The sequence below is a fragment of the Helicoverpa armigera genome, chromosome 23 (genome assembly GCF_030705265.1).
Source record: "Helicoverpa armigera isolate CAAS_96S chromosome 23, ASM3070526v1, whole genome shotgun sequence".
In the NCBI taxonomy this organism is placed as follows: Eukaryota; Metazoa; Arthropoda; class Insecta; order Lepidoptera; family Noctuidae; genus Helicoverpa; species Helicoverpa armigera.
In genome coordinates, this window is record NC_087142.1 from 6,505,395 (window position 1) to 6,519,667 (window position 14,273).

Sequence of the window (14,273 nt, forward strand, 5' to 3'; positions counted from 1 at the left end):
TTACGTCTGTCCAGGATATTGTGGCTACTTCAATAGTTTTGTTCGAAGTATTTCTAGTCCTTTTTGTATCGTAATAAAAGATCGGGACAAAATAATTGCGGAGTTCATTGACCTCTTGTATGTCGCTAGTTATAAAACAATGGAAAATCGATTATGTCTCGCGTATAGCACGGTTTAAATGTCATGTTTTAGTCATGGGTTAATTGTTGTTTTTATGAAGTCCCTGGAAGTACCTCTAGGTACTCGTTTATCTTTATATTTCACTAGCAATTCCCCGCCATTTCAATCCGCGTTCCAAGTGAACTGTTTCCAAAGAGCCCATGTCAACCGCGGATAGTCCCCGGTTGACATGGGCTATAGCTTCCTAAGAGAACAAAAAAAAACAAATCGGTTCAGTAGTTAAGAAAAATTTACAATAATAAATTTCGAGAGTTCAAGTACGGAAAATGCTAAAATCATGTATTACACTATTTATTTTTCAGTAAATTACTTCGCAACATATTCTTTGTTAACCTTTATCTTTTAACCCAAATACCAAGTTCTATAAACACGCGAACTTACCTTTTAATACAACGTTGAAAGTTCAAAAGTGGGTAGACACGAAACTTCCGAGAAAAACGATAGCTTAGCTTTTTAATTAAAGTGTTACCCTCTTATTATAAAACGCGGTATCAAATAAGTATCGGCTTTTGTACTACCTTTAATCCACCTTTAAGTGCGACCTTGAAAAAACGTTATTACAAAACGCAGTTTATCGCAAGTCCTATTACTATCTGTAGTACAAAAGATAAACCATCGAGCCCCCTAGTTTAACTGCAGTACTTAGTCGACAAACGTCAAATTCCGACATTATTTACTTTTGAGGTTATTTGTTTTGTGATGAAAAAAACGAAAGTGGATATAAATATGTGTGATTTGGAATACTTGGATGTGTTAGAATACTATTGAGAGTGTCCGGGGACCCAACAGAATGCGTCATCGACAAAATCTCTTCAAATTACCTGACGACAATTTTCGATATAAATATCGATTAACGTTTTTCGAAATAATAGTCAATTGAATGCATGGTGATAATCCAGGATGATCCTATGGATGCTCAACTGGGCTCGCCATAAAGTAAGTAGCCTTTACAGTGCAAGTAGGTTGCCAAAACATCCTAATTAATTGTATAAGAGTCAAAGATTTTATTATGGATGTTTGTTTATGTTCCACGCATAAACTACCACATAGATTTTGATGAAACTCCGAAAATATATCAGATTATCATACAGTCTACTGTTTATTTACAGATTCAAGACTATTTTGGCGTTTTGCACGCCGTATCTCTGCCAGTAATAAGCAATGTTTGTAAAAGACTGGAAGCTTGCTAAAATGTACAAAAATGCCTAGATGAGAAAGGGAACAAGATTGTGTGATGAAGAACAGTGTCCAACATGTATCAGTGCATTTGACTGTATAAATAGACATCGGAATAAAATATAATTTTCTACTTTTATGTTGTTTCAAATGTTTCATTTTCTTTTGGTAATTTAATGCACACGATATTCTGTGTGAAAGTTATTGTGCACTTAATTTTGAAGAGGTTCTAATTAGATGCACAACGTCTTATTTAATCATTTAAATCGGGATGAAAATAATCCAAATTATTTCTAACCTAAAAACAAAACATAACTCGGATACGCGCGCTGACGTTCCGCTATACGCGCAAACTCGATAGTTGTTTAAAAGAGAATAATTGGATCATGTATATCGTTAAAAGATACTAGAAATATAAAATTACCTTTAAATAATAAAAAGTAATATTTTCAACTGCAGAGATATTTTTTTATTATCATAGTTATTTATTTTTCATCAAAATAGACTTAACAAAATAATGTAAAAAGGAACGGCGCATAGAATTCGGACCGATTGAACGAGTGATTTAAATATTTGTTGCTTATAATCTGTGGATATTATTTGAACCACACACACACAAAGACAAATCGAAGTACTAAACCGTCTTCTCTTAGTCTACGTTTTGTAATAAGGATGTAAAGACTATCGTAAGTACCGTAACAAACCAAGACGTTTTCAGTCGGGTTTAAACCACTACTTGCGGCAGTTTTTATAATAAGAGGGATTGTGTTTGAAACTAAAGCTAACAATGTAAGCAAGCTATTGTAGATGTTTCTTTTCATAAAGAAAGTATCGTAATAAGTATTATGAAGAATTTGTAGCTTCCTGAGAGAACCACTTTCCGCACCTGAATAAGAAGTACGTATGTAATATATAGAATACATAGAATTAGAAGTAAATATATAAATAAGCTACCTATTACTGCAGTTTCATTAAAATTCGTTCAGCTGTTTGCGCTTAAAGAAGTAACAAACATAACCCACACTACATCCCACACTCAGCTTTCGCCTTTAAAATACACGTAGTGTGATTAATAGGTAGGTACTCATTCCGTATACATTTTATAAAGTAGGTAAGAACATCATAGTTTCTCATATCAAACCTTAAATTTTCTCATCGATATCTTAAATCCATAATTTTAAGCTAAGTATACTTAGAACCAGTGTTTCAATTAACCCCATTCTCTAATGTAAACACATTACAAGTTCGACACATCGACAGGTTACGATTACAGCACTAATTGGTACAAGCATCTGTCTACTCGATATCTGAATACATTTTATAATTAGTAACTGATAAGATACTGTCTTGATTACTAAGTCTAATATTAATCAAAGAACAACTTTGAATTTAAATTATAAACATCAAACATGTTTTTAACAGATTTTCCAAAAGGAAGGAGGTTGATTTTTGACACTAAATCATCAAATAGCCCACTGGGTGCAGCTCTTACCGACTAAAACCCACCATGTTCCTTCTGAAACCCTTTGTGTATCAGGGCCGCGATAATTCTTCGAACGATCCCGTAGCCCCAAAAGAGATTTTCATTCATATATCACCGTATATATCGGTGGTAACCTTAATATTTTTAACTAATTTAGAGTAACCTACTGACATTTTAACGAGCTTAGTTACGGCAATAATTGCAACTCCATAGTTAACGATTACTTTTTAAATGTTACAGTAATAAATAAGACATAATAACGTCAGTGATCATAAGATTACCAATTGTTTTGAGATAAGTACAAACAATGATTTGTATATAATGTAAGCTGTCTAAATGATACAAAAGCTTGTTGAATTCGAATCACAATGTTTTTTGTACCACTATTCACTTTCTCCCTTCCTCTCTTATTATATTAAATATCGTATTTTATTTACTGTGCCTATTTAATTAAATATTTGTAACCTCAAAATTTTATATTTCTGTAACCTGAGGTTCACCTGACAGCAGTGGTCAATTCTCATCAAACGCATGATTGAAAAGAATTGCATACAAGCATACATTTTTTTTTCTATATCAAATGTCATATTGAAATATTGCAAAAATATGATGTTGGCGTAACCGATAAACATTCTATTGCGATTTCCACGTGCAACGCAATAAAATACAAAGGGCTCTTAAATCTCATGTAACGCAACACCAATCATAAGCTAGTCATGATTTGCCTTGCAACATCTAATTCGCGAAGTAACTGGCCATTTCGCTTTCTGCGTTCGCAACAAAAAAAACCTTGACATTAGGGCGAATAGACCACTTTACTGCATTCTTGAGAATCTTGATTTTGAGTTACTGTTTAAAAAACATACATTATAGGTTCGGTTGCTTAGCAACTATCTCCTTTGTGCTTATAGGGACCCTTGCGGCAATTGTATATGCATGAAAGTGGTACAACATCCTGCATACGAGCTTGGATTTATTGTCTCCTGGAATTAACGCTTCATATGTTTTCCTAACATTTTATGTCATGGATTTCCGTGAAAAGTGAAAAAATCATTCATTTGCTGTTTTTTTAGCTAGGTCATTCCCGTGATTTCACTTGCATTCTCCGGGAACTACATCAGATATAGGAAGAGAGGTACTTTTATATCAATTTAATGGGCACGCAGAATGACTTGGCTTGTAATTATAAAGAGCTTACGAAGCGACACAATTATAAAAACATTTCCTTTTAAATAACGTTTTCTTTGCATTTAAATTGTAATTATAATATTTTTTGTGGTAAGTGTAGATTTCTGGGCTATCTATATGCAGATCAAATTCAGCCAAGTGAACGTTTCGTATCAATAACAAAACATGCTCGAGTATTTGGCACTCGATGCAGATTTGGCCACACTAACGTATCGATTTGAATTTGCATCCGAATGTGGACAACTCATAAATTGCAGACATACGCCCAGCACAGAGCCAAATATGCATAGGAAACCAGACAACATAATGTACTATCTACTTTTATATAACACCATAAACCCTCTTTACCATATTTTGTTTATCAGTACCTAAAGGAACGGAATCTATTCAATTTGAAAAAATATTACACTATTGGAAAGCTACAGTATCCCCTGACATAGGCCATATTTTCGGTATCTAGGTACCTACGGAATGTAGTTTCTACGGAACGCGAGTGACACCGCGGTAAACAGCTAATGGTCTTATACTCAAATGTAATAAAGATAATAGTGTAACAACTAGCCTTTATGAATCACGTGAGAAGATCTAAATTTAAGATCTGAGACACGAAATGTGAGCTCCTTTGTCAAAAGCAGGACAAGTCAATGTCATGATTGTAGACAAATTGAAACTAAGAGCCGCTATTAGTATTGTGTTTAAGCCAATCTCTTACGGTATGGAGAATTTAAGGTCGAGTAAGATCGGATGGTTTTGGAAAAACAATAGCAAAGTCGTTTGTTCTTTTGGGATTATTTTTAATATGCGTGACTTAAGATAGCAACTTTATTGTGAAATCCATGGGATAGTGACCACACTACATTTGACATATAGAACATATATAAATATGTACTTAGGTACGATGTAAGTTTTCAAAAATTATATTGTTAGTTTCATCTTACATAGGAAAGTTTTCCAAAGAATTTTCTACATGACGACCTCGAAAAAACATGCTTCGTCTAACATAATTTGTAGATTTCGGATAATGTCTGGTGTGCCTCAAAACTTTAAGTCTATCACCGTATCTTTCCTTTAGTATTTGTACAAAGTCTCTGGTTTCTCCTACTGCTGTGGTTTCCCAAGTTGTAGGTATATCGCATTGCTTAGGTTTGCAGGTAGTGTTTAATTTTTCAGTAGTATTCATACTTGCAGTTGTAGGTTGAGTAGTTTCTTCAGGAATTGTGTTGTCATTGTCTTTGGTGCTATTTTCATTGTTAGGAGATGTTGTGGCATTAGTCGCAGATTCAACAGTAGTTGAAGGTTCAGCAGTGGTTACGGATTCAGTGGTTGTTACAGGTTTAGCAGTAGTTGTAGATTCTATAGTAGTCACGGATTCAGCGGTACTCGTTTCAGTATGTTCTAGTTTTTGTGTCTCTATTTCCGACTGATCTAGAAATATAGAAGTATTAGTTTTGTTAATAGATGAGTGTTCATAATTTATTTCGTTGATGATGATGATAGTGCTTACCACAGTAGTCGTAACTTCGGTAGTGGGCGTCATAGGAGTAGTTGTTGATTCGTAAGCACTATCATTATGTGTACACTTTTTATCACACAAATCGGTAGCTGCTTCTACGTATGCTGAAAGAGAAAGCACATACTAACTTATTGGATGGCAAAGAATTATTGAATGTATGAACTCGTATGCTTTTCGGGTTCTCCAAATTATTTTTATTTGACAACTTGTTGACAATTTGGTGACAGCATATCCTTATTATTGAATACACCATCGGCGTCGCCAAAAATCTCTGACTTCTTTGAATAAATCAAATCAAATCTCTTTATTTTCAGGCTGCATACCAACTATAGAAAGAAACAGAAATCAGCCTAATTTATAGCTATAAATATATCCTTACTTTTATTATTCATGCAATTGTATTCATTCATGTCACATTTATCCAAGAACATTCGATAAGTTTTATCGGCATCGTTGTGACCACAGAGAGAAACAAACGTGTGGTTGCAAGTCTTCGATAGAGTACAGTCATCAAGATTCTGTAACAAAAACATCATCATCAGCCTTCTAATTGTCTATCTACACGGCATTGACCTCTTCTCATACAGAGAAGGAATGAGCGTGAATCACCACGCTTGCTTAAAGTCCATGTTTCCATATGAAATTTTCCGTTTTCTCTACGCGGTCATTGGTATCCAAAACACTTTGAAAAACTGACATACTCTAGAAAGTTGTTTCAAAAATATTTCCTTGTTAATGTAATAGAAAATGGATTGTAATACAATAGAAATAATACATTTTCATTTTAATTTTAAAGACAAAAAGTGTTCGTACCCCAATGTAATGCTGCACCACCGGTGATATTAAAATACAGGCTGAAAACGAAAAAAAAAACTTCAATTTTTATTTCCATTACGATAAAAACAAAACAAAATATTTTAAAATTGGAATTACTTACCCAAAGCTACTAGAATTTCAAACAACATTTTATAAAAAGAGTTCTTTTACTCATTCATTTTTGAAACCGTTACTCTCGGCCATTTTCTTTTACACGCGTCTGTCGTAACATTTTCGAATCGATATAACAAAACGATTTATTTTCTTCCACTTCTTTATTACATAACATAATCTATATGTTATATAACATACTAACATATATGCTCACTAAATATTTCCCGCAGTTTCACCCGCTTCCCGGGGCAACTTCTACCCGAGTCCGGATAAAATTTTGCATATATGTTACTCGGGAATAGTGGAGCTTCCCGACAGTAAAACAATTTTTTAAATAGTTTTGGAGCCTTTCGATTTTTTCCCTCTTTATTGTATTTGTATATCTATACAAAATGGAAGTAAACATAGATGTTTGTATAAAATCGATGTTAACATATATAAAATCGTAATATTATTCTGAGCGTACAAACCGAATCATGTTTTATTGTGCAATATTTCGACAATATTGTGTGTTTTATCACACGTATAAAACAAGGGTGTAAATTGGTAGCGATTTATGTCTGAGGAACAATAATTTCTTCTTTATTTACCCATTTATTTCGATGTTTTTTTCACACGATACGAAACGATGAAAAGTCGATGTTGAAATAGAAGGAAAGAGTCTGGCATCACTTATGCATGGCAATAAGTCAAATGAACTCTTTTACATTTCAAGTAGAAAACAAACCACTTCTTCATTTGTCTGATACAAAGCACACCACATTTGGCAGGGTACTTCGAATTACTGAGAAATCAAATCTTATTACTTAATTATGTAGGATAACTAGCTGTTCGTCGTGGTTTCACTCGCATCCCGGAGGTAATTCTTCCCGTACCCGGACAAAATATAGCCTATGTTACTTGGGGATCCAGACTAGATTACCAACAGTAAAAGAATTTTACTAATCAGTTCAATAGTTTCAGAGCCTCTAGGGTACAAACAAACACAACAATGTTTCCCCTTAATTATATTAGAGGAGATGTAGATATTTATCTACTCAGGTAATATATGTATACTAGTTCTAAAAAGCCTTAGGTTAGTAACTATATATTTATATATAGTTTAGTATAGTATAGTTACTGCCCACGCATTTCAGTTCGCAGAAGATAACTAATCAAGAGAGCTATTGAAGATGGTTTCTTAAGAAATTCAATTTAATATGCAGTCTCGTTAGGTTTCTATTGAAATGAAAAATATATATCTCAACTTCAGCGTCGTATTGACGTCAATGATCGAATTTGATTTGATAGATTTCAATAATTCGGTGTATTGAATATTTTGTACCATTATATGTATATATACTTATACTACTTTACATACTACTTTTCTTAATTTAGGATGATTAATAGAAATAATGTGATTGCATATTTATGCTAATATATCTTTTTCAAATTACATACCGTACACTGTACAGATATAAATGTAAAGCACTGGTACTCAGCTACATCCGGTTAGACTGGAAGCCGACCCCAACGTAGTTTGTGAAAAAGGCTCGGAGGACGACACTGTACAGATATCGAGGCAAGAAAAACCACTAGAAAATGGAGAAAGGAAATAAAAATAATAACAATAATTTTTAATCAAGTTTAACTAGATTATATAGAAAAACAGACGGGGTGAGCGAAATAAAACCGTTTAAAAATATTTGATAAGAGATCTTGATCATTCAAAAAAATTGGAGTCATCCTACGTCGCCTTTGGTTTCTGGAAACCCTTGACTACCTTCACCATCTTTCTGCCATTTTTCCACACTGTTACTCTATTTAACTCTACTGTCCCAACAGTAGAAGTACGAGAGACCTAAATAAAAAATTTAGTTTTAATAGCAGCTTTAAAATAACAAATAAAGCTTTAAGAAGGCTACATATAATTGGGTTCCTCGAATGGAACTCCGAAATAGTCATAGTTCATTGCACATCAGAGGCCATCAAGTGGATTTGAAAAAACTCTGACACTAGGGCCTGTTAGGTGATTAAACACATTACAAATACCTATGAAGTAAAAATTTCAGCTTCAAGACAAAAAGGTTACCCACCTGTGTAGTCAAAGCTTTGATAATCTTGGGAGTAATTCTTCGAGGCGTAATTTGTTGTGGCATAAATCGTCTCGGCTCCTTAGGGTTAGGTAGTGGCATGACATGCGTGTGCCCCGTCAGCCCTCTCATACAAGGCGGCAACTCTGTAGTCGTAGTTTTAAACTTCTTCGTCTTCTCAGGTGTATACCTAGAAGAATGGCAGACTGGTCATCAGGAACATCGAACCGTTTTCAAAATCAGAAAAAGGTTGTGAAGTAAAAAGGTTTTTGCAAGTGAGAGAATTCCCTGTGCAAGAAATGATGGTCTTCTAGCAAGATTTGCTAAGTAAAATGTGACTACGCTTTGTATTTTTACAGTTTGGAATCCATTAGGACCAACGGTACAATATTCTTTAGTGTATAGGTACCGTCTTTTCCCCGGCTGCGTCCTCATTTTGGTCCTCCTTGGGGTTATCTCAGTTATAGGAACCAGGGCAGGAGTACTACCCATGTGCATATGCATCATTCTTCTGTTAACTTGGTAAATATGGTAGCCCTTGATCTTTCTAAACAGCTTTCCCACGGTTGGACAGGTATGGGTATGGGCAGCAGGTCCAAAGCATTCGGAGTAGTTGACTACTGTATAATCTGAAATTATATGAACGTTAGGTTATCATCATATCGGCCTTTTTCCAGTGCTGAACGAAGCGCAATTTGTTGCATGCAAATTAAAAGGCCGGTGTCAAAATTAAAAAAAAGTGAGGAATTGTATTGCAAACAACAATAACTGCATACGTACTCATATCATAGTCACAGTTATATTCGGAAAGGTCGCATTCATCTATGAACAGTCTCAAATGCTTCGTGGTTTCGTCTTGTCCGCACTCCGGGATCCAAGTGTGATTACAAATATCAGCTAGAAGACAGTTACTTAGTGGTTCCAACTAAAAACGTCAAAAAACCGGAGGTATGCCCAAAAGGCTGACAGCATTGCCACGCTGGATGGCAATGCTTATTAGTTAAAGGTAGTAGTCAGCTTTATGATGATGCTTAAAAATAACGGGGGCATTCGAACCCCATGACCCGAAGGTTTGAACCCTAAACAGTTTTAAAATATGCTTGCCGATAAGGCTATATTTCTGTCGCTTGAGGTTTTCTGCACCGCACGCAGAATTTGCGCCCCATTCCCATACTAAAAGCCTACAACACTGATAGAGAAAACTATATTTGGGAACTTCTTCTTGTCTTTCAGCCAGCAATGTATCTCAGTTCACTAAATTAAAAGCATTTTTCATGTCAAATTGTATTTGAAAACAACTTAATTAATTCCATTTTTTGTGTCAGTTTTCATTCAGCCTCGTCCGTGGAGACTGTTTTAACAGCCGTGTCGGTCGGAACGTTAATAAAAGCTATTTCGCTAATGAGATGAGACCGAAGCTGTGGGTTTTCATAGTTCGCTTTTCATTTTTTCTCTTTTGAATTTATAAGTGCACTTAAAATAGACGGCGATGTACATATGTATAGCGGTATACGTATAGCCTATGTTTTCATGAAAAACATTTTGTGAGAATGTGAAAATCGATGGTTTTTTGACCTTGTAGACCAACAGATTATCGAACATATTATACCTACATTTTATATTTTCACGTGCTATAAGTGGAAGCTGGCCATACTTAGGTATATTTAAAAAAATCTTGACAATGCCCAAGGACTTACTGCGAACTTGAGACTAATATAGCGCATGTTTATTTAAAGTTGTTTTGAAAAAAACAACATTATTTACCAACAAACCAACATCCATCGCACTTCCATTTTCTCTTTAATATATTATTTTCTTTACAAGAAACCACTTTATTGCTTTATTTAAAGATAGAAAACTCACCTTAAGAAAATGTTGTATTGATGTCAGAGGAATAAATATGATCACTGAAAATATAAAAGATGTTTTATTTTTATTAATACACGTGCACGTTTCCTCGCCTACGCTGGAAAGTCTAAGTCAGAGCAAGTAGGACTTAAGGCTGTGGTTTCAACTACAATAGAAACAGGTAACTGTAAGCTGCTTGCAGTTTTCTCGACTCGAAAAATGTGTATTTCACAATCATTTTTAGTTGGTAAATATTTGTCGTTTCATTAAAAAAGTTATACAAAAAGGTACTCCTAACCAGACATAAAAGTGTTCCAGATGATTCTGTGGAAGACTTTATGCTCTTTATAGTCTTTATGCTATCACAGTTTCAAAAATGTCAGTAACTGGGGCTGATTTTGAATACAGGAATATCATCATTTGCTTTGCATCTGCCCTTTTCCAAGTATGTTGGGGTTGGCTTCCAATCTGACCGAATGCAACTGAGTACCAGTGCTACATTATTATATAGGTACCTACTAAGTATAGCACTGTAACACGCGTTAAAAAAAAAGAGGCAGGAAGAAGTCTCAACGTGGACGGGTGTGGGGCGTTCATCCCCCACATTTAAATATTTGAGTGTTTCTACCCAAAAGGAAAGATCGTGGAGTACAAACAAATTGGTATAGCGCCAAAACAAATGAATAAATGCTACTTTCCATTTCAAAACCAAGGTTCAGTTCAAACTCCTCCGATTGTATGGTTGCTTCTATCTACTCATTGGTTACACTGAAATCTTAATGGTAATGAAAAAAGACGATGAAATGACTCGTTAAAGTCGAGTTCTGTGAAGATTACCTAATAAAATACAGTTCCGAGTTCATTCTATATTTTTCTATCAGAGGTATCCTGCATAAGAACTTTCAAAGAAAATTATAAAGCCCCACCTAAAGTAAAGCTTTATTCTGAAGAAAATTGTGAAGCCTTAGGGAATAACCCACTTCTCGGGAAATAAGAAGTATTGTACGCCCAGCTGAACATATCACTTAGTGCTTTAAAAGCTATTACTTGTTACCATTTTTCTGCTCGTGTAACTCACTGCTCACAATTATTTTAGTGCACCTACGTTCATTCGCAATAGGCACCTACGCTCATTACCTGCCTCCACATTTAAGTTAAAAATACTCTGAATATGGAGAGCAAAGATCTAAAATTGGGCAGATGCATGAAAGGCTGGTGGATGACATGATATCTTATGCCTAAGATACCGGCCTTTTGGTTACGAGAAGATAGTTCTGGAATAATAATGCCACCAGCTTCAATTTTCCAATTGTTTATTTACAGCATGACGTAGAACAAGGTATGCAATTTTGTCATTCCGGACAAATATTCGGCCCTGAATGTATCTCGTAGGCTCTAGTTGAATGTATAAAATAACACACAAATTGAGCTTAAGACTAAGAGTATTGTTATCGAAACCTACACTAACGACGCAGTACAGAAGAAATATTGTATACAGAAATAAAATACTTCGATATCATCTTACTTGCCACAATGCTACAGCGTAACAGTATCATTTTCAGCCATTTTTAACGTGTATTATTCTAACCAACAGTAAACGCGACAAACGCATATTGTACGTATAAAACCAACTTCCTATATTGAACCATTTTTAATAAAAATTTGCTACAAACTTCTTTGCAATAAAATAAAAAATAGTAAACTAGTAATTGTTTCCGCAATTTACAAAAATATGAAATGGGAAACTTTGAAGAATGTGAGTACATTCAGTCACAAAAATCTTCACTCAATTTATTTCAAAGATGAAGCTTAGGTCAAAAATAAAAGACTTCTTTTTTTTTAAATGCTAACGCTAATGCTATCACTGAACAATTACAAAATTTTCTTAGGTAATATTTTTAAACAATCAACGAAGTAATTACATGCATCTTTTGAAGGTCTCATGACTCTATGACGGTCTTACACATTGCACGTTCATTCACTGACAACATCGAGGAATGTTCTAGAAACATAGATAAGGTCAAGATGGCGCCTAAGATTTTGCTAATTGGAGATGATGTAACAGAAAAATTGGTTGTTAATGTTATGATTTTATTACAGGCAGTATTTTTTTTGTGAAATTGAATGAGAAAGTTAGACGCCTTTCAGAAAATTATAATTTCTCCAACAGTAGTCCAGTAGTAGTCACAAATTAGTACAGCCCTTTTCTACACTCGCCTTATATGTGTTTTATTTACCATACAACAAAATATATCAAGACTGCAAAAACGATATAATTTTTGGTCATCACGCTTAACTAAAACACACCTTTCAATGCGCACACGCAACGCATGACGTTTAACGTCAGATCAACAGTTGCATCACCGACGCAAGCGCGTTGACATGAACCCGGTTCACCTCGGAACTGACATTGACGGCACACCTGACTTCACAGCCATATACTTCCGTTGTCTTTAATAGTTTCCTGATTTAGATTAATTATTAGCAATTTAATAATGATTCATAGTTTAGAGTTAGATGCTGTGATTAAACACATTGATTTGTGTCACAAAATATTGTAAAAACTTAGCCCATTTATTTATCGACTTCCCAAAAAAGGAGCTTTTCAATTCAACCGCAAAATATTTTTTTTTATCTATACAGTCGCATTACAACACTCCAATTTTTTTTTTTTTGTTTTAAGTCAGTAATTATCCCAATTTAAAAACAAACTGCTTTCGATTGGTGTTTTCTAAATTACTTTGGACATTTTTCTATCGTATTTTAATACACAAAAAAAGTAAAGAATGTTAATATTGCATTCAATTACATCGAAATATTTTTTTATAATATTAGAATATGCAGATTGTAGATGCACATAATATTAGCAATGTAAATGTAATAAGTTATTGACCTTAAAGTTTATGATGAAATAATCGTTTTATTACGACGCAAATTATTACGTGAGTTTTATCACGTAGCTATATTATTATGTTTGTACTTAAAAACATAATAATGCCTGTTATGTTAGCTTATAAACTGTCTAGTAATTATAAACCTGAATAGAACCTTTAAAGGTGACTCAGTTACACGATTAGGTATTAATTGGCATATTAGAATAGTTGTAATAACACTCGTTAAAGGTACGTCAGATTGGTGGACCCTGCCGATCCTGGCTATCATTTGAACATCTTTGGCGGTTGGCATTAAGTTAATGTCTCTAAGAAATGGCCCAGGGAAGAGAAAAGACTAGGCAGACGTTGAACTTAATGTTCTGCATTATACCACAACAGAAAACAAAAAATATGTTACATACTTGATGAAAATGAAAGTGTTTTGATATCGACACCGTGTAAGGTATTTAAATGCCCACACCCTGTTTGTAAGAAAAGTTATTTCTGGACATTTCTTCGCGTGGGTGTTTGTTTATCTACATGGTGGACACACGAGCATATTATGTATAGCAAAGGTGTTATGAAAGGTATCTGAAACTGACACTTTTTTCAGTTTTCTAGGTTGCATTATTGACCCTATTGTACAAGATGAACATGAATGAACTTAAAAATGCCTACGTCAATTAGACAGTTGATTGGTTGTTTTAAGTTCTTATTTCAAAAATATTTGTCAAAGAAAAAAAAAGAGTATACATATTCCAACCTCTGTCCTCGTTATTGTAAACTAATAAATATTTAATATTGCTTATAAGCATTCTAAGACTAGGGTCAAGGCGTGAATGAGTCGTTTAAAGTAATGACAATATAAGGTTGAACAAAGTTAATGACGTCATAGGTATTTTCAGTATTTTTTTTAAAGTATCACAAGGGATATTCGGCCACGAGAGCTGGTGTCGAAGAAAATCAATAAGCTTTACTCCTTTCATATATTTTCTTCATAATCTTTTGAA

At 34.3% G+C, this 14,273-nt stretch overlaps 1 protein-coding gene and 1 long non-coding RNA gene across 2 annotated transcripts; both read right to left on the reverse strand.

Moving 5' to 3' along the window:
• Positions 1-5,926: 5,926 nt before the first annotated feature.
• On the reverse strand, positions 5,927-6,707 carry LOC110376261 (uncharacterized). Its single transcript, XR_010277610.1, has 3 exons — positions 6,478-6,707; positions 6,354-6,394; positions 5,927-6,058 (listed from the first exon to the last, which is right to left on the reverse strand). It is a non-coding gene; the product is annotated as an uncharacterized LOC110376261 (long non-coding RNA).
• Positions 6,708-8,196: 1,489 nt separating this feature from the next.
• LOC135118568 (uncharacterized) lies at positions 8,197-10,484 on the reverse strand. The gene is made up of 5 exons (XM_064040945.1): positions 10,406-10,484; positions 9,323-9,467; positions 8,952-9,171; positions 8,546-8,732; positions 8,197-8,310 (listed from the first exon to the last, which is right to left on the reverse strand). Exons 2-5 carry the CDS (start codon positions 9,324-9,326, stop codon positions 8,197-8,199), a joined length of 525 nt encoding a protein of 174 aa, XP_063897015.1. The 5' UTR covers positions 9,327-9,467; positions 10,406-10,484.
• Positions 10,485-14,273: the final 3,789 nt, after the last annotated feature.

Bases quoted from the DNA above. Each gene is read 5' to 3' on its own strand.
- LOC135118568 (XM_064040945.1), bottom strand. The intron at 8,733-8,951 runs GTACCTATACAC...CCATTCTTCTAG, and splicing joins ACGCAGCCGGGGAAAAGACG to GTATACACCTGAGAAGACGA. The intron at 8,311-8,545 runs GTGGGTAACCTT...TTTTTTATTTAG, and splicing joins TCAAAGCTTTGACTACACAG to GTCTCTCGTACTTCTACTGT.